This window comes from Narcine bancroftii, chromosome 5, assembly GCF_036971445.1.
Source record: "Narcine bancroftii isolate sNarBan1 chromosome 5, sNarBan1.hap1, whole genome shotgun sequence".
Taxonomy (NCBI): Eukaryota; Metazoa; Chordata; class Chondrichthyes; order Torpediniformes; family Narcinidae; genus Narcine; species Narcine bancroftii.
This window is the reverse complement of record NC_091473.1, coordinates 183,324,128-183,343,853: the sequence shown is the minus strand read 5'-3', so window position 1 is coordinate 183,343,853 and position 19,726 is coordinate 183,324,128. Positions and strand designations below refer to the sequence as shown.

The following is a 19,726-nucleotide window of genomic DNA, read 5'->3' as shown; positions in this document are numbered from 1 at the left end:
GAGCAGCTGGAAGATGCCATGTGCGGGGTGGAAGGGGGTCCTCGATGATTTTATGCGCCCTTTTCAGGCAACAATTCCAGTAGATCACGTCGATGGGGGGTGGGAGGGAGACTTCATTGACCCTCTCTGCTGCTTTTATGGTCCTGTGGATTGACCCCCAATCCATTTCTCTGCAGCAACTGTACCAGGATGCTCCTGTTGAAGGTTGACATGGTGGCAGCCAGTGGCCTTGACCGACTCAGTCTTCTCAGAAAGTGCAGTCACTGTTGCATCTTCCTGACAAGCGAGGAGATGTCGAGCGTCCACGATAGGTCGCTAGTTAAGTGAACTCCAAGGAACTTGATGTCTCCACTCTCTCTACCGCAGAGTTGCTGATATATAGCAGAGGGCGGTCGTTCCTGGTCCTCCTGACGCCCATGGTCACCTCCTGATGCCCATAGTCATCTCCTTCCTCTCATCCTTCTTCAATCCAAAGAAAAAAATCCCCCAGCTCTCCGAACCTTGCCTCAAGAAACACGTTCTCCAATCCAAGCAACATTCTGGTGAATCTCCTCTGTCCCCTCTCCACAGCTTCCCCATCCTTCCTGTAATGAGGTGACCAAAGTTCAAATTTCTTGTCCGAGTACATAAGTGACGTCACATACAACCCTGAGATTCTTTTTCCTGCGGGCCAGGCAGAATTACCACTTATTGGTAGTGCTCAAAAAAACTGTGCACAAGAAATGTAAACAAACTGACTGTGCAATATGGAAGGGATAAAATCAATAAAGTTCAAGAATCTTGGTTGAGTTTGTGGTTGAGGGGTCTGATTGATGGTGGAGGGGAAAGCAGCTGTTCCTGAACCTGGTGGGGGCAAGTCTTGTGACCCTGACACCTCTTTCCTGATGGCAGCAGCGTGTGTGTGTGTGTGCCAGGTGGGGTGGATCCTTGACGATCGCTGCTGCTCTCCGACAGCAGCGTTCCCTGTAGATGTCATTGACGGTGGGGAAGGGTGATGTCCTGGGCTGCGTCCACTACCTTTTGCAGGGCTTTACGCTCAGTCGGGGGTATTAGTGTCCCTGTGATGCAGCCGGTCAGAGCACTTTCCACCATCCAGTAGAGGTTTTCGAGAGTCTTCGGTGATGTTCCGAATCTCCTCAAACTCCTCACGAAGTCTAGCTACTGGCGAGCCTTCTTCACAACTGCTTCAACGTGGAGGCTCCAGGACGGATGTCCGGAGATGCCGCCACCCAGGTTTCCTGACCCTCTCTGCTGCTGACCCCCCCCCTCGATGAGGACTGGGTCCGTGCTCTCTTGACTTCCTCCTGAAGCCCACGATGACGATGAGCGAAAGGTTGCGACACGCAAGCCCCCCTCCCCTCCCGTCAGGGACGCTCATCAACATTTTCCCCCAAAGGGAGTGCGAGAGGAGAGTCTGGCTGCGGATAGGATGAAATCTTTAATAGCTTGGCATCTCTCCCCAAGGCAGTGGGAGGTGCTGGACGGAGGAGGGCAGGTGGGACCATCTGAGCCTCGTCCACAGCAGTTTCTGTGAGATTGAGCCGAGCAGATCCCGGTGCCACGCGGACAAGATACTTTCTGTGGTGCTTCTGCAGAAGTGGGTGGGAGACCTCAGGGGTGGGGTCGAGTTTCCAATGTCTGATGAGGAACTTGGTGTGGCTCCTTGGCTGTGAAAGGAGGTGTGCGAAAGATGAGAAGAGAGAGAGAGAAGGCAGAGAGGGAGGGGAAGGGAAGGATGGAAAGCAGATAGGAAGGAAAATTTACATAAGTGTTGGAGGAACTCAGCAGGTCTCGCAGTGTCCATAGAAGGTATCAAGGTTTAAATGGAGTCCTTCTAATCAGAGCGTCTGCAGACTAGAGTACACAGTGGACACCAAATGGGAAGGAGAGGGAGAAGGAGAGAGAGGCAGGGTGGAGAGGAAGATAGGGAGAGAGGGAGGGCGAGGGAAGGAGAGAAAGGGAGAGGGGAGAGAGAGTGGAAGGGGGAGGGAGGGTGAGGAGAGGGGGAGATAGGGAAGCTGGGAGAAAAAGTGGGGAGGGAAGAGAGGGAGATAAGGAGTGGGGGAGGGAGAATGAGGGGAGAGCAGGAGAGAGACAGTGGAAGAGGGAGGGAAGGAAGAGAGGGGTGAGGTGTTGGTGTGGTTCTTTGGCTGTGAAGGAACCGGGGGTGGGGGGGGGGGTAGTGAGCGAGAGAAGAGAGAGAACAGATAGAAAGTTATATTCACAAATTCACCAACATGCTGTAGGAACTCAGCAGGTCACACAGGGCCCAGAGGAGGAGATAAAGATGAGGCCTTTCTGGCCCAAGCCCTCTCACCATCACAGAATCTGCAGAAACCTGGAAACTTCACTCTTTGCAAAGGAGGGGTAGCAGAGAGAAGGAAAGGGAGAGAGGCTGAAAGGGGAAAGGGAGGGGGAGAGAGAGGGGGAAAGAGAGCGGGAGAGGACAGGGGAAGAGAGAGGGTGGGGAGAATGGGCGAGGGGGGAGGAGAGGGAAGAGAGAGAGGGAGACGGGAAAGAGTGGGAAAACATCAAGCCCTCACCAGCTGCAATCTATTCTCAGCTGTTTTGATGAAGCCAGCAGCTGTTCGTCGGACGACAGGCCCCGTCTGTGGGGAGGGGGGGGGGTGGTTTCCCCCTCTAGAGACCGAACCCCCTGCCCTTGCAGCCGCCAGTTCTGACGAGCATCTTTCACTCGGAGCTCAGCAGCTCCCGGCGACAGCTGGGAAACAGGGTGGGCTAAGGCGAGGGAGCCTCGGGTTGCGGAGGGGGAGGGGTGGGCGTGCAGTCGGGTGGATCCTCCGTTCCTTTCTTTAATCACCCCCCCCCCCCCCCACTCCTCGGGGTCCTATGTGAGGATCTTGGCCGAGGAGGTCAAGGGGTAAATCCATCGTGGTGGTGGGGACCATTCTACCTGGTGACACACAATGACCGGTGTCCCGTCCCCTAAACACTTCCCTCTCCACCACTCACATTGCTCCCCATTCTCTACACTGTCCCGTCCCTGAGACACTTCCCCCCTCCCTTGCCCACACAGAGGGGAGTGGGGGGGGGGGTGAGTGAAGGGAGTGGGGAGAGAGGGTGGAGAGTTAGCAAGTGAGGGACTGGGGAGGGGGAGAGGTGAGTGACAGAACGGAGTGTGGAGTGATGGAGTGGAGTGGGGTAATGAGTGGGGAGGGGGTGAGTGGCCGCACCTCTGGCTGGTCTCCAGACGAACCACCACACAGCGACAGAAGCTGGTCACAGGCACAGAGAGGATGCGGTGAAAGCAGGAGGAACTGACTGTTGATTTACAAACTAATCAATAAAATACCTTACGAAACAATGAGCCGATTAAATTACTCATCCCAATATCCTCATCAGAGACAGATCGGAGTTACACAAAATAATCATTTCTGATATTGCAGAATACATGGAGTCAGCAGTTCAGCACCGACCCGTCAGACACTCTCAGGGGTCGACACAGAGTGAAGCTCACTCCACACCGTCCCATCACACAGTCCCGGGTCAAACAGAGAGCGAAGCTCCCTCCGCACCATCCCATCACACACTCCCAGGGTCAGACACAAGGTGAAGCTTCCTCTGCACCATCCTGTTGCACACTCCAGTGGTTGGACACAGAGTGAAGCTCCCTCCCTACCGTCCCATCACACACTCCCAGGGTCGGACACAGAGGGAAGCTCCCTCCGCACCGTCTCATCACACTCTCCCAGGGTCGGACACAGAGTGAAGCTCGCTCCACAACGTCCCATCACACACTCCCGGGGTTGGACACAGAGGGAAGCTTCCTCCGCACTGTCCCGTCACACACTATCGGGGTCAGACAAAGTGTGAAGCTCCCTCTGCACCATCCCGTCACACACTCCCAGGGTCGGACACAGAGGGAAGCTCCCTCCACACCATCCCATCACATACTCTCATGGTCAGACACAGAGTGAAGCTCCCTCCACACCGTCCCATCACACAGTCCCAGATCAAACACAGAGGGAAGCTCCCTCCACACTGTCCCATCACACACTCCCGGGGTCAGACACAGAGTGAAGTTTGTTGGTCAATTTATGTAACTCTTAACCCCAGCACTTGTGGAGAGAGACCTTTGGGTATAGAAACATCCAAAGAAGATGGATTTGTGATTAAGTGCCTGTTACCCATAACCATTTAATTCAGAGAGCAACAAGTTGTATTATGGGGAATAATTTCTATTTTCATCATTATTCTCCACAGAGCAAATGGATATTTACTTCGTTGCATCTGTATCACCTCACAGATGATTTAAAAAAATTGTTTTATTAGCAAGATAGAATTAACATTCCAGTAGAGAAAAGGCCCTTAGGCCCACAAAGTGGTGCCAACCCATGGAAACTACTCAGCAATCTGATTCTTCCCTTCCTCATACCTATAATCCCCCAAACGTTCCAGCCTCCACCACCCCCCTGGCAAGACATCCCAGGCCCTCACAACTCTGCGTAAAAATAAAACATACCCCTGACATCTTCCCTAACCCTCCCTCCCTTTCATTTTGTCCAGACGCCCTTTGGTGTTTGAGGATCCCGCCCTGGGAAACAGGCGCTGGCCGGCCACCCTATCTATGCCGCTCAGAATCTTGTTAGATCTCTGTTAATCCCTTGCTCCAGATAGAAAATTCCCCAGCTCTGTGAACCTCGCCTCATGAGGCACATTCTCCAATCCAGACGGTGAATCTCCTCTGCCCCCTCTCCACAGCTTCCACATCCTTCCTGTAATGAGGTGACCAGAACACTAAGTGTGGTCTAAACAGAGTTTTGAGGAGCTATAACATTGGCAGTATCATAAAACATTGATATTTAATTTAATCGGCAAGCTTAGATGATGGAGAACGTTGATATTAATGGAAAAATAATTTTGAAATTGAAATTGATGCAATGGTTAATTATATCTGATGAACAGAATTTTTCTCTTATCACCACAACTCATGCTTTTAAGACTTCAAATTCCAATCTCATCAGAAGCTCAAACCCCTACAGCAGAAAAACAGGCCCTTCGGTCTTCCCAGTCTCTGCCAAACAGTTATTCTGCTGAGTCCCACTGACATTGGATGCAGTCCATATCTCTCCATTCTCCTCCCATCTACATGCCTGTCCAAATTCTTCTTAAATGTTAAAATTGAGTCCGCATTCACCACTTCAATTTGTTCCACATTACCCACCACTCTCGGGGTGAAGCAGTTCCCCCTAATTCAGTGGTTCTCAACCTTTTTCTTTCCACTCACATCCCACTTTAAGTCACTTCTAAGCCATCGGTGCTCTGTGATTAGTAAGGAATTGCTTAAGGTGGGGTGTGGGTGGGAAGAAAAATTTGAAAACCATTGACTCGTTATGTGCATGGTTTCAGAACTCCAGAGGAAATGGGCCAATGACCATTTTTTCTGAAGCAAAATATTTCAGTGACAATCGGGTCTAGAGCAGTGATTCTCTACCTTCCCTTCCCATTCACAGACCACCTTCAGCAACCCCTCACTAATGATAGAGCACGCCTACGGATTACTTAAAGCGGTATGTGAGTGGAAAGAAAAAGGTTGAAAACCCCTGCTTCTAAACTTTTCCTCTTTCGCCCTTAACCCACGTCCTCTGGTTGGTATCTCACCGATCCTCTGTGGAAACTGCCGGCTTACATTTACTCTGTTCCTTCCCCTCATCATTTTAAATATCAAATCTCCCCTCATTCTTCTACGCTCCAGGGAATAAAGTCCAAACCTGTTGAACCTTTCCCTGTAACTCGGTTCCTGAAGTCCGGGCAACATCGTAGTAAATCTTCTCTGCCCTCTTTCTGTCTTATTGAGATCTTTTCTGTAGTTTGATGACCAAAACTGCACATAATGCTCCAAATTTGGTCTCACCAATGTCTTCTACAACTTTGCTATAACATCTCAACTCCTGGACTGATTTATGAAGGCCATTGTGCCAAAAGCTCTCATTAAGACCCTATCTACCTGTGACACCACTTTTAGGGAATTATGTATCTGTATTTCAAGATCCCTCTAGAAGGTAAAGATAGAATCGATGTTTCGGGCCTGAGCCCTTCTTCAACATACGGAGGTTCTTTACTGCAAGAGAAAGTCCCCCAGTTCTGCGGACTTTGCTTCATGGGATACGCTCTCCAATCTAGGTGAATCTCCTCTGCCCCCTCTCCGCAGCTTCCCCATCCTTCCTGTATTGAGATGACCAGAACTGAACATAATATTCCAAGTGTGGTCTCACCAGAGATTTATACAATTGTAACATAGAAGATAAGAAACAGGAGCAGGAGCTGGCCACTTGGCCCATCGAGCCCTGCTCCCCCATTCAATGAGATCGTGGCTGATCTGATGAGAGGCTCTTGTCCACTACCTGCCTTTTCCCCACATACTTTCATTCCCCGACAATGCAACCAGGTTTGAAAGCTATTTACTGAATTTTCCTCCACTGCTTCAACGGGCAGTGAATTCCACAGATTCCCCCACACTCTGGGTAAAGCAGTTCCTCCTCATCTCCGGCCTAAATCTACTCCCCTGGAGAGTTGGTCTCCCCCACCCATGGGAACAACCGACCTTTATCTTATCTATGCCTTTCAGAATTTTAGGTATTTATATAAGATCCCCTCTCAACCTCTCAACCTTCTAAATTCCAGCAAGTACAGTCCCAGATGACTCAATCTCTCCCAATAGGCTAACCCGTGGAATCAACCTGGTGGGACCCCCCCCCCCCCCTGACCTCTGCACCGCCTCCAAAGCCAGTTCGTCCTTCCTCGAGTCAGGAGATCAGGGCTGCATGCAAATCTCCAGATGTGGCCTCACCAGGACCTTGTACAGTGGCAGCATGACCTCCCTGCTCTTAAATTCAAACCTTCCAGCAACGAAGGCCAACATTCCATTTGCCTTCTTGAGAACATTAGCTCACGATTCCTGAACTCAATCCCTTGACTAATGAAACCTGGCATTCCATTGGCCTTCTTAACTACCCTATCAATAGTTGGAGTGTTCTATGTTCGATGTAGTCCAGATGCCATTGCTAGAATATCCAATATAAATGACACTGGTCAATAAAGATTTTGCTTCTTGAACACTTTTGGGGCATATTTTATGGATTTTGGGCTGCTGATCATGAAAAATCACCTTAAAACTTTCCTATCACGTACTGTTTTGTGGATAGAACCTATTCTGTGATTTCCCACCATGTTTTATGTCTGCTTCGAGCATATAAAACCATAAGGTGCAACATATCACTGAAAATTCATTCTCTGCATCCACCCTTGGAAGCCTTCCTGGCTGATCTCAGTGCAGCTGGACACGGCAAAAGGGGGGCACTGCAGCCATGGAAAAGGGGTGTCAGGGCGAGTGGAATCCGTTGAGGCCAGCTGACTATCGTTGGACACCAAGAGGAGAGGCATCAGATGCCGAGTACAATATGAAAATCAACGGCTGATGCAATTTTAGGTCTGCTGGACTGACTCAAAGTGTCAGCGCTGTGATGCGATTAAACATGCTGACTTCGATAAAAGTTAATTTAATGTTTCTACGTGATACAGCTAATCTGAAATTATGTTTGCGGTCAGCTTGAAGTCGTTCATCAACTTGTTTTCGGGAAGCGAACCTTGTGAAATAATTTGTTGCCCAGTGTGTTTAAAACCTGACCAACCTTCTTGTGATGAAGGGGAACATTATGCTCACTTGCCAGCCCTTTGAGAATTATTCCCTGATAGCTCTCAAATAACTGAGAATGCTCTGCCTGGCGTACCTGGCAAGGCATTGAAAATCTGCAGCAACCAAGTGGCCAGAGTGTTCTCGGACATTTTCAATGTCCCTCCCACCTGCTTCAAAAGGGCATTCATCTTCCCGGTGCCTGAGAGGAGTGGAGGGAGCTTCTTCAATGACTGTCGCCCAGCAGCACTAACGTCCACGGTGAGGAAATGCTTCGAGAGGCTGGTCATGGCCAGAATTAACACACACCTAAGGGAAGGTCTGGACCCGCTGCAACTCACCTATCATCCTAATCACTCCATGGGCAGACGTAGTATCGGCTGGCTCCCCACCCAGCTCTGGATCACCTGGACAACAACAACATACATACCGTATGGCTGCTCTTCATTGACGACAGCTCAGCCTTCAACACCACTGTTCCCTCAGTGCTGGCCAATGAGCTCCAAATCCTGAGCATCTGTACCCCCCTCCCTACAAGTGGATCCTTGACTTCCTCATCGGGAAGACCACAGTCAGTACTGTGACAGAGTATATAGATATGTTTTTGGGAGATAAATCGCGAAAGGTTTGTTAGAGTAGGTGACAAACAAACAGATTAAAACAGATCTTATTTGAAGTACTGGAGCTCTGCCCTATGCTGGACAAATCAGCTCCACAGATTTTGCAAGAGCTTTGGAGAGTTCCCAAGAGACTTCACTAATAAATTGTTGTTTACAAAAGGCAACAGATGAAAGATCTTGCGGGAGCCTCTGATTGGAAGAGAACGTTGTTCTAAGAGGGTCATGTGGTTTTTCAAGCAGAGAGAGTCAAACAGGCTTTCTCTCAGAGAGAGGGAGAGACACACACACAGAGATCAATTCTGGAGTGTTACAGGCAGCAGCTGGGACTGGAATAAGACAAGCTGGCAAATGTGGAAAGCCCCATTTTGGAAGATGGCCTGGTCAAAGCTCTTGTGGTTCATGCAAAAGGAGAGGACTGTCTGTCTAATGTTTCACTTGGAAAAAGAGAAACAAGAAGGAACTCTGCAGTGACCTGAAAGAAAGAGGTTATCATCTGGAGAACCCTGACAGGGCAAGTTTTGTCAGCAAGACACTGAGATGACTGATGGAAGTACATCATTTGTGGATGTCCTGGAACAACAAATCTATCTCTGAAAACCGACAAGAACCTTCCTGAGCAGTAATCATTTTCCTTTCGAGCACCAAAGCGTGGTGAATATTATAAATGTTAAATTATGTGCACAGTATAAAAATTGCCTGCAACCAGTGAACTTGGAAGAATGAGAAGTAAAATTGGACTGTGAACCAAATAACTTTTCTAAACTTATACACCTTACATACACATGCGCTTAGAATTAGAAGGGGGTTAAGTAAGTCAATAGTTAAAGTTTGATTCTATTTTCATATTTAAATATAATTAAAAGCAACTTTTGTTTAAGTAACCATTTGTCTTGGTGAATATCTATTGCTGCTGGGTTTATGGGTCCTTTGGGCTCGTAACAGTACTATTTGGAAACAATGTCTCCTCCTCATTGACTATCAACACAGGCGCACCCCAAGGATGCATGGTTAGCCCACTGCTCTACTCACTATACACCCACGACTGTGTGGCCAGGCATAATTCCAGTGCCATTTACAAGTTTCATGATGACATCGCCGTTGTCAGCAGAATCACAGACGGCAATGAGGGCATGTGCAGGAGGGAGAGCGATCGGCTTGATTGGCTACAACCTTGCGCTCAATGTTAGCAAAACCAAAGAGATGATTGTGGACTTCAGGAGGGAGTCTGGGGGAACACGGCCCAGTCCTCAACAAGGCCTCGGCAGCGGAGAGTGGTCGAGAACTTCAAATTGCTGGGGGGGGGGGGGGGTCAACATCGTCCTGGAGCCTCCGCGTCAATGCAGTCATGAAGAAGGCTGGCTGGTGGCTAGACTCAGTGAGGTGTTTGAGGAGATTCAGGATGTCAGTGAAAACTCAAAATTCTCTGCAGGGGGAGGGTGTTCTGGCTGGTTGCATCACTGCCTGGTTCGGATGCACCAATGCTCAGGACAAGAACTCGGCCTGTGACATCATGGACATCAATCCATCGAGGACATTGGCAAAAGGTGGTTTCTTAAAAAAGCAGCCTCTATCCTCCAGGACCCCCCACCACCCAGGCCGTGGTCTCTTCACTCTGATCCTTTCAGGGAGGAGATCCAGGAGCCTGAAGACGAGCACCCAGTGGCTCAAGGACAGCTTCTTCCCCTCTGCCGTCAGCTCCCCAAATGGACAACAAACCCCAACACGACCTCACGACTTTTCATGGACTATTTATTTATTGATATCAAGTGGTTTTATATAAGTGTTTGCCCTGCGAAGCTTCTGCAAAAAACAAATCTTGTGATATGCTCACGAGAATAAATTCTGATTCCTCTGTCAATGTGGAAAGGTTGTTTCCTCACGGTGGGAGAGTCCAGGACAAGAGGGCATAACTTCAGGATCGAAGGGTGTCCACTCAGAACAGAGATGCGGAGGAATTTCTTCAGCCGGAGGGCAGTAAATCTGTGGAATCTGTTGTGGGGGCCAGATCATTGGGTATATTTAAGGCAGAGATCGACAGGTTCTTGTGGAGAAGGCTGGGCAGTGGGAGAATGGATCAGCTCATGGCGAAGCAGACTCGATGAGCTGAGCATCATCTTTCTGCTCCAATGTCTGACGGGCCTCTTTCCCTGTCTCTCAGAGATCTGCTGCCTTTCTATTTATATCACGATCACCCTCTGTCTCAATTAATTCACTTAGATGTTGAGGGATTGTGAAGTGTTTAATTTTTGACATTTGCTATTTACTTAATACCTTCTTTGTAAATGAACATGGTTTAATCCAACATTTTACAACAAGTTCTATTGTGTCATCATAAAAGGTTCTGCTCCAATTTGACCATGATGTTTGTCAAGATTTAACTCAAGATAATTATGACTCAGTCCCTACTTTACTGATTAAAAAAAGTTGCAGATTTGCCAGAAGTTGTCAATTTCCAGAATTAGCCACTGGCCCAATTTCAAGGTTGAATCTGAAAGATTACAACCTCAACCTCTCCTTCTCTTCATCGCTTGCTCTTTTGGGCCCACACATTCAGGCATCCCCTCTCTCTTTCTCCCCATATCCTTCAGGTCCTCTCTTTTAAGGCCTCTCTTTCAAGCCCTCTCAGGCCTACACTTCCAGTTTCGCTTTTTCAGGCACTCTGCCTCAAGCTCCATCTCAGGCCCTCTCTCATTGGCTCTCTCAGGACCTTCCTCTCAGGCCTTCTCTCTTGGGTCTTTCTCTCAGGGCCCCTCTCTCTGTGACCAAAATACCCCGATGTAAAGCCGCATATTTGACCTCTATGCAGCCGTCGGGCGGCCACCTGAATGCGCAGGAAGCGCCTGCGAGGCAAACTTTGTAACCCTCCTCCGGGAGGGATAATTGCCAGAGCATTGAGGTCCCCCCCGCCACCCCCCCGACAACTGAATGCAGCTGCTAAGGGGATGACAATCAGCTGGCGAATGCCTGACAGACCCCCTCCTAGCTGCCCCTATCCCCTGGCGCGGGACGTCCCCATACTGATCCCACTGCCCCGCTCTCTCCCCACAGCCCTGTGTCGATCCCCACACTATATCAGTGCTGGGGCGGCAGGCGCGGGATGCTGAGAAAGCCGACGCAAGCAGAGCGGTGGGATTAGTGTGGGGACTGACACGGGGCTATGGGGAGAGAGCAGAGCAGTGGGATCAGTGTGGGGACAGCCAATGCCGGCCACCCCAGCGCTGACAGCATGAAGGGACAGAAGCCGGAGTGCACTCCAAGGTGCTTCCCATGCAGCTGTCCCTTTCAGGTGCCCAGCGCTGCGCTTTCAGCGCTGCCACATGAACGACCATTCCACAGGTCTGAATCCGCTTCTGCAGGTGCATTCTTGGCGGAGAATGCACCTGAAAGCGGCTAATCTCTCTCTCTCTCTCTCTCCCAAGCCCTCCCTCCCTCTTAGGCTCTTCCTCTCAGCCTCCCCTTCTCCCTCTCTCTCAGGCCCTCTCTCAGGTCCTTCCCCTCAGGCCCCCCCCTCCTCTCTCTCTCTCCCTCTCTCTCTCCCTCTCTCTCAGGGGCCCCTCTTTCAATTTTCTGTTTCTCCCCCTCTCTTTCCAAGCAGAAAGTGAAGATCCCTCTGCACAGTCCCTTTTTCCACTGAGCATTACCATCGCTGTTCCTGATTGCAGGAACGGATTGGAAGGAAGCTCGCTTCTCCACACCTCCACCTCCAGCCTCTCTTTCCCAGGACATCCTCGTATCAGCATTTGGGGGGGGCGGGGGGAGAAAGTTGGCTCTCCTCACCCCAACATTGCTTCCAGTTGGTGAGGCGATCAAGGGAGTGGACCTCCGGCCCCAGAGGCCCAGCGCTGCCATGCATGGTCCTACTGACCGGAGCTGACTGTGGTTTATTTTAAAATCTTGCTAGGTGGCGCCTCCTGTGCTGGGCGGCAGACTACGGGGGAGCAGTGGACTGGTCGGTACAGGGCACCAGAAACAGGGAGAACACCACATTCCCCCCTCCACCCATCCTGTTGAGGACAAGCAGAGGAGATGACCCTCCAGGGAAAGTGGGCATGGCAGCAGGACCAGTGAGGGGGCTCAGCAGAAGAGGCTCGGGTGGCCGATGGATTGAACAGGAGTTTGTGCATCCGTGGACACTCAGTGTGACTCTGAAGGGGGTCTCTTTCTCCTGTCGTACATGGTGACTCTGCCCAACAGCTGGTGGAAGTTGATTGTAATACCACATTTTCACGTGGTAATTACGTGACAATAGAAGGAACCTAGGTGGTTGTGGAAACATGTATGTGGAGCTGATGCAGGGAGCGGAAACCTGAATGTACTCGTGGAAAACGCAACACCACATAATTGCTGACCCTGCCTATTTTCGGCCCCGTCCGCCCATGTATCGGAGCTCCCGACACCCCGATCACGAACTCACGCTAAGGCCCTGGCCCTCCACTTACCCCATCTCACGCAGGCTCTCACTCAGGTCCTGACCCCTTCGCTTAACCCATCTCCCGATGCCCCAACACTGGACTCTTGGCCCGACCCCCTTGCTTACATGAACTCCCAACGCCCCGACACCAGACTCTCGGCCCAGACCCCTTTATTGATATCCTTCCTATAATTTGGGGACCAGAACTGCATACAATATTCCAAATTTGGCCTCACCAATGCCTTGAACAGTCTCAAATCCTATATTCTATGCTTTGATTTATAAAGGCCAGCATACCAAAAGCCTTCTTCACCACCCTATCTACACGAGAATTTACTTTCAAAGAATGATGAACTGTTATTCCAAGATCTCTCTGTTCCTCAATGCCCTCCCCTCCACTGCATATGTCCTGTTTTGATTATTCTTCCCAAAATGAAGCACTTCGCACATTGGTATTAAATTCCATCCGCCACCTTTCAGCCCACTCTTCTAAGCAAGTCCAAATCCTTCTGCAGTCCCCAAAAACCATCTTCACTATTCACAACCCCCATCCCCCTATTTTTGTATCGTCCACATATTTACTCACCCAATTTACCATTGCCTCGTCCAAATCATTAATGTAAATGACAAAAACAAGGGACCCAACACCGAGCCCTGAGGCACACTGCTCGTCATTGGCCTCCATCCTGACAGACAGTTGTCCACCATGACTCTCTGAAATCTACCTTCTAGCCACCGTTGAACCCATCTGACTATATCAACATTAATACCTAGTGTCTGAACCTTCCTTACCAACCTTCCATGTGGAACCTTATCGAAAGCCTTACTGAAATCCATATAGACAACATCTACCGCTCTACCCTCATCAACCTTCCTAGTTGTAGATGGTTTGTATTCCACACAGAGGTCAGTAACCAGGGGCATTTCGTGGGGACCTGTTCTGGGGAACCCCTCCCTTTCCTCTTTGTGGAAGGTGGGGGAGCCAGGTGTGCGGATGGCACAAAGATCAGAGGTGTCCTGAATAGTTCAGAGGTGACGGAGGGGCAGTGACAGGGATGTGATGGTGGGGGATGGAGGTTGAGTTGGGTTGAGAAATGGCAGGTGGAATTTAACTGAGGGGAAGTGGCTCATTTTGGTCGGGTCAGACTCGAAGGCGATCGATGAGCCGTGTGGACAAACAGAGCGATCGGACACTCAAACCTGGTGCACACAGGTTGACAGCGTTGTTATGAAGGCGTATGGTGTCATTAACCATGGAATAATTCAAGAGCCGTGAGGTAATGCTGCAGCGATACAAGATCCCACTTGGAGATATTATGTTCTGTTCTGGTCACTTCACTGTGGGAAGGATGGGGTTGCAATAGAGAGGGTGCAGAGGAGATTCACGAGGACTCTGCCCCGGAGTGGAAATCATGCCTTAAGAGGAGAGGTTGAGTGAATTCGGTCTTTTCTTCTTGATAGAGATGTAGAGGACGACAAGAGGTATTGATTGCCAGATGCTTTTTCCCCCGGAGCTGAAATGGCTGACATGAGAGGACATAGTTTTACAGTGCTTGGGGGTGGGGGGGGGATGTTCTTCACCCAGAGAGGGGTGGGTGTATGGGATGCGCAGCTGGCAATGGAGGTGGAGGTAGGGACAATGGGGTCTTTGAAGAGACCATTAGACAGGTTCGCGGAACTGAGAACAATGGAGGGCTACGCAGTGGGAAAATTCTAGAGTAATTATTGGGTCATCCCAATGCTGTGGGCTGAAGGGCCTGGAGTGTACTGCAGATTTCAATGTTCAAAGGGTCGGTCTAGATGGGGTAGCAGGAAGGCAAAGGGGCAGAAGGGCACGCTTCGGTTCTGATGACACGGGGATGTTCCAGATTTGTTTATTTGACAACATTTCGCAAAGAACGGAACTATTCCGGCCAGTCACATCACTGCCTGGCACGGAGGCGCTAATGCTCGGGGCGGGAAAAGTCTCCAGAGGTTGGTTAGCTCAGCCTGCGGCATCACAGGGCACCAGACTCCGCCTAAAGAGGACGCCAACAGGAGGCGGTGTCTCAAGGAAGCAGCCTCTATCCTCAAGGAACCCCCCCCAAATACCCAGGCTGTGCCCTCTTCACTCTGCTACCATTGGGAAGAAGGTCCGGGAGCCTGAAGACCACCCCCCCCCCGCCCCCCGCCGTCAGATCCCGGAATAAACTGTGAACCTCACTTTGACTTTTTTTGCATGATTTTGATTTATTTGGTAAGGCGGTTTGCATGAACGTTTTGCACCATGGCGCTAGAGTGAAACAACACATTTCGTGGTGTGTTCGTGACAATAAATTCTGATTCTCATGTTCCCTGTCGTCCCTCAGGGTCAGAATGAATCATTTCAGACTGCAATGCAGCGAGACTCCCCGGAAATGGGAGATTGTCCTTGGAAAGGTTACGGACACCGGGATGTTTATTGGTCACAAGATCGAGGCACGGTCTCTGGGCCCTCACAGTTACATGGTCCTGTTCACAAGGTCAATGATTCAAGATGCCTTTATCATTATGTAACGAAGACAGTGTAATATTACACAGAATTTGTCTGTGTCTGCTGCAAGGCGGACAGGTTTGCCATCGGCAGGAATTACACAAAGCGTCTCTTACAGTCAGAGGGATAGAAGCAAAGGAGGCTCCCCCCTCCTGAGAATCACCAAGTGTCCGTGGATTTGCCTCCTGCAACCACGGAGGGTCCAGTCCAAACCATCGGCTTTGCCCGAGCTCCAGATCCAAATCTCCAATGCGATCAGGAGCCTGCCAGTGCCCTCGCACATCCTGCATCCCAGTGCGAGCCCCTCGACTGTGGAAGCCCACACGGGTTCCTCGCCCCACCGACGGTCTGCCTGCCTGCGGGCTCTTCAGCCTCAAACCTCCCCCCCTCCACCGCTGGCCCGCCGCCGAGATCACCATCCCGTGCGGGTCATCTCCACTGCTTCTCAAGCGGGGTGGGGGGGGGTATTCTCCTCATTTTCTGGTGTTGCTGTGGAACACAGGTGCTGCCATCCTGAGTGCAGAACCCACGGGATTTTTAAGTAACCGAGGAGTCCGGTGGGACAGTGGGAGCTGGGAATACAGATACATAATTCCCTGAAAGTGGCCTCACAGGTGGACAGGGTCATAAAGAGAGCTTGATATGGGTTAAGGGTGAAAGGGGAAAGGTTTAGGGGGAACTTCTTCACACAGAGAGCGGTGGGGAGTGTGGAACCAGCTGAAGCGGTGAATGTAGGGTCAATTTTAATGTTGGAGTATTGCGTCCAGTTCTGTTCGCCTCATTCCAGGAAGGACGTGGAAGCTGTGGAGAGGGGGCAGAGGAGATTTTAACCAAGGTGTCGCCTGGATTGGAGAACGGGTCTTATGAGGAAAGGTTTGCAGAACTGGGACTTTTCTCTTTGGAGTGAAGAACCCCATATGTTGAAAAAGGGCTTAGGCCCGAAACATTGTTTATATCTTTATCGACTAAAACAGAGGGATCCCCGGGAATACAGATACATAATTCCCTGAAAGTGGTGTCACAGGTAAATCGGGTCGTAATGGCAGCTTTGGGCACATTGGCCTTCATAAATCAGTCCAGGAGTTGGGATGTTCTGGTGAAGTTGAACAAGACATAGGTAGGCCAAATTTGGAGAATTGTGTGCAATTTTAGTCACCGAACTATAGGAAGGATATCAATAAGATTGAAAGAGGGCAGAAAAGATTTACTAGGACGTTGCCCGGACTTCAAGAACTGAATTACAGGGAAACATAGACATGTTCGGACTTTATTCCTTGGAGCGTAGAAGAATGAGGGGAGATTTGATCGAGGTATTTAAAATGATGAAGGGGAGAGACAGAGTAAATGTAGGTCGGCTTTTTCCCACTGAGGGTGGGTGAGATACAAACCAGTGGGTTAAGAGTGAAAGGGGAAAAGTTTAGGGGAACTTCTTCACATGTGAGGGGGAAGAGAGAGTGGGGGGGACATGAGAAGATTACAGAGACAGGGAGGGGTGAAGGGGGTTACAGAGACAGGGAGGAGTGTAGGGCATTGGAGGGGATTACAGAGATAGGGAGGGGTGCAGTGGACCAGAGGGGGTTACCCAAAGAGGGAGGGCTGAAGGGGACGAGGGGGTTATAGAGATAGGGAGGGGTGGAGGAGACCAGAGGGGGTTACAGATTCAGGGAGGGGGTGGAGGGGACCGGAAGGTTTTACAGAGACAGGGAGGGGTCTTCAGGAGTAGTGGAAGGTGGATCTGGGATGGAATTCCCGGAGGATGCTCCGGGCCAAGGGGAGTTTGTTGCCAGAGATTCCAAGTGCCTTGTGAATGTCCTCAATTGCATAGCCCTCTTGGAGAAGGGTGGCCACGGGTTCGGTGGGTGGGGGATTCTCCGAGTCTTCTGTGGGGAGGGGAGCAGTGTAAGTGAGGGAGGGGGATACGAGTCCTCTCCCCGAAACTTCCTCCCCTAGAATTGCCTTCCTTCAAAACACCCAACACCCCTCCCCACCATCTTTTGCCACAGAATCACCGCCCCCCCAGCTCCCCCTCCCTCATACCCTCTCTCCCACTCTCCTCTTGCCTCTCCACCTTCTTTCCCCCTCCTCATTGGAACTGGATCCCAGATCCCTCAGCTCTATCACTGTTGTTTGACACCCCTTCTCCCCCTCCCCTCTCCCCATCCCAAAACCCAAATCCTCTCTCCTCTCTACCCCATTCTCCCTCCTTCTGCCTCCATACCTTCCAGCCTTTTTACCCTCCTGCCTTTCCCGCTTCAACCACTTGCCTCTCTCTCCTCCTTCCCCTTACTCCTCCCTCTTCCATTCCCTCTCTGCCTCTTCTCCTCCCCTCTGTCCATCCTCCTCTCCCCTTTCCTCCCTCTCCCTTCACCTGCCCTCATTTTCCTCTACTCCCCATTCCCCCAACATCATCCCTTCCCTCCCTCTCCCACCCCTTTTCTCCCCTCTCTAAACATCTCCCCATAACCCATCAGCCCCTCCCTGCTATTCCCCTTTCACCCTTCGCCTCCCTCTCCTCCCCATTCCCCCCTCTATCACTCCTCTCCTCCCCATTCCCCCTTCCATCCCTCCCCTCTCCATCCTTCCATCACTCTCCCCTCCCTTTCCTGCCCTCCCCAATCCCCCCTTCATCACCCTTCCCCTCTCTCTCCTCCACTCCCCAATTTCCATCTCTCCCTACCCCCTCTATCACCACTCCCGCCCCCCCCCCACCAATGGGGCATGACCCACTCACCTTGGGGGATGTCTGATGAGGGAAAGCGGTTTGGACCCTCGCTCTGTCTTGACCTGGGGAGAGTCCAAACATGGGTCAAGGGTCTTACTGTAATGGGGGGAGGGGTTGGCAAGGAGGGAGGGGGCAGTGAGGAGGGAGGGGATGGCAAGGAGGGAGGTGTCAGTGAAGAGGGAGGAGGTGGCAATGAGTGAGGGGGTGGCCAGGAGGGAGGTGTGGTGGTTACAGGGAGAGAGACCGAGGGGATTGAGGCAAAGAGGGAGATGGGGGGTAGGTGGAGGGGTAGGTACAAGCACATTCGCAGTGAAATAGAGCAGGGAGAGGGGGTGAGGGGGTAGAGAGAGGGGGTAGACAGAGAAGCCAGAGGGTGAGAGGGGTTGGGGAGAGGGGGAGGGGGTGAGAGGGGCGGGGAGAGATAGAGGAGGAGGGAGGGAGGGAGGAGGAAGAGGGGACAGGGGGAATGGGGGAGAGAGGAGGGAGGGGAGGGAAAGGGAGGGGAGAGGTGGAGGGAGTTGAGGATGTTGAGGGGACAAGGGGATGGGGAAGAGGGGAGGGGGAGGGAGAAGGGGAGAGAGGGGACAAGAGGGGGTGAGAGGGGGAGGGAGGGGAGAGAGGGGGAGGGATGGTGAGAGAGGAGGGAGGGAAAGGGGGAGGGAGAGGGAGGGAGGGAGGGAGGGGGAGAGAGAGAGAGAGGGGAGAGGGAGGGGTAAGAGGGGGGTGAGAGAGAGGGGGAAAGAGAAGGAGGGGGAGAGAAAAATGGGTTCCCAGCCTCCTGTGGATGGGTCATGGTCACCACTCTATTGTTGAGGGTGGGGGGGGGGGGGGGGGAAGGTCTCTCTGGGATCTTACCGTGCGCCAAAATCCGGCTCCTCTGATTGGCCATCAGGACTGGGCGGACGGGGCTGGGGTTCTGTATACTTTGGATCCACATCGATGTCAGCTGAACTCTGGGCGGAGTGGGGTGTGAGGGAGTGAGCAGTGGGCAAAGGTCAGGGACACCCCAAATCTCCCCGTTCTCCCAACCCACCCCTTCAGCAATGTCCCACCTCCCCCCACATTCCCTATTCCCCTATTTTCTTTGCCTCATTCTCCTCCTCCCCTCCCACTCCCCAACCCCCCATCTCTCCACTCCCCCTCCCACTTCCTATCCATTTTCTCTACTCCCCAAAACCCCTTTCCTGACTCTCTTCCTCCCCTCCCCGTCCTCCCAACTCCCCCTCCCGCCGTCTCACTGTGCTGACCTGCGACCATCGACTCCGGCCCTGGATCAAGTCGATTGCCATCAGCTCGGGGTGCTGGCGCCTTGGCTTGGATGAGTTGGGTCCTCGGACACCCCCTCTTGGCAGTTGGGGGAGGGGGCGATTCTTCATCCAATCCATCACCGCAGGGGGCAGCTTGTCTGGGGCACCGAGCTGCGGAAAGGGGAGAGGGGGTTCATCCTCCCTGACCCCCGAACCTCCCCCCCCCCACAATGTACGGACAGTGCGAAGGTCACCCCGGGGTCCTTGGCAGGGGCTTTGGGAGATCCCAGTGCAGGAGATTTTCCTCTTGGGATGGCAAGTTTCCTGTAACGGGCAGTGCGAGAGACACCCTCAACATCCTGAGGAGGGGTTTGGATGATCCTGGTGGGGGCGACCTTCACCTTGAGAGGGTGACGGGCAGTGCAACGGTCACCCTGGGAAAGGGCTTTGGGAGATCCTGGTGTGGGGGAAACCCCCTCCTTGGGTGAGGAAGTATCCCAGTTATGGGCAGTGCGACGGACTCCTCTGGGTCCTGGGAAGGGAGTTCTGGACATCCCAGA

General features: G+C 51.7%; 1 protein-coding gene and 1 long non-coding RNA gene across 2 annotated transcripts in view; both read right to left on the bottom strand.

The window, feature by feature from the left end:
- Window positions 1-1,419: 1,419 nt before the first annotated feature.
- On the bottom strand, window positions 1,420-2,983 carry LOC138764316 (uncharacterized). Its single transcript, XR_011358101.1, has 2 exons — window positions 2,544-2,983; window positions 1,420-1,667 (listed from the first exon to the last, which is right to left on the bottom strand). It is a non-coding gene; the product is annotated as an uncharacterized lncRNA (long non-coding RNA).
- An 11,911-nt stretch (window positions 2,984-14,894) lies between these two features.
- The window catches only part of cblc (Cbl proto-oncogene C, E3 ubiquitin protein ligase), a 62,912-nt gene continuing 58,080 nt past the window's right edge, over window positions 14,895-19,726 (bottom strand). Inside the window, 4 exon segments of the mRNA XM_069940056.1 lie at window positions 14,895-17,077; window positions 17,929-17,981; window positions 18,775-18,872; window positions 19,167-19,337. Of these exon segments, the coding sequence (XP_069796157.1) occupies window positions 16,911-17,077; window positions 17,929-17,981; window positions 18,775-18,872; window positions 19,167-19,337 (489 nt within the window). The 3' untranslated portion in view covers window positions 14,895-16,910.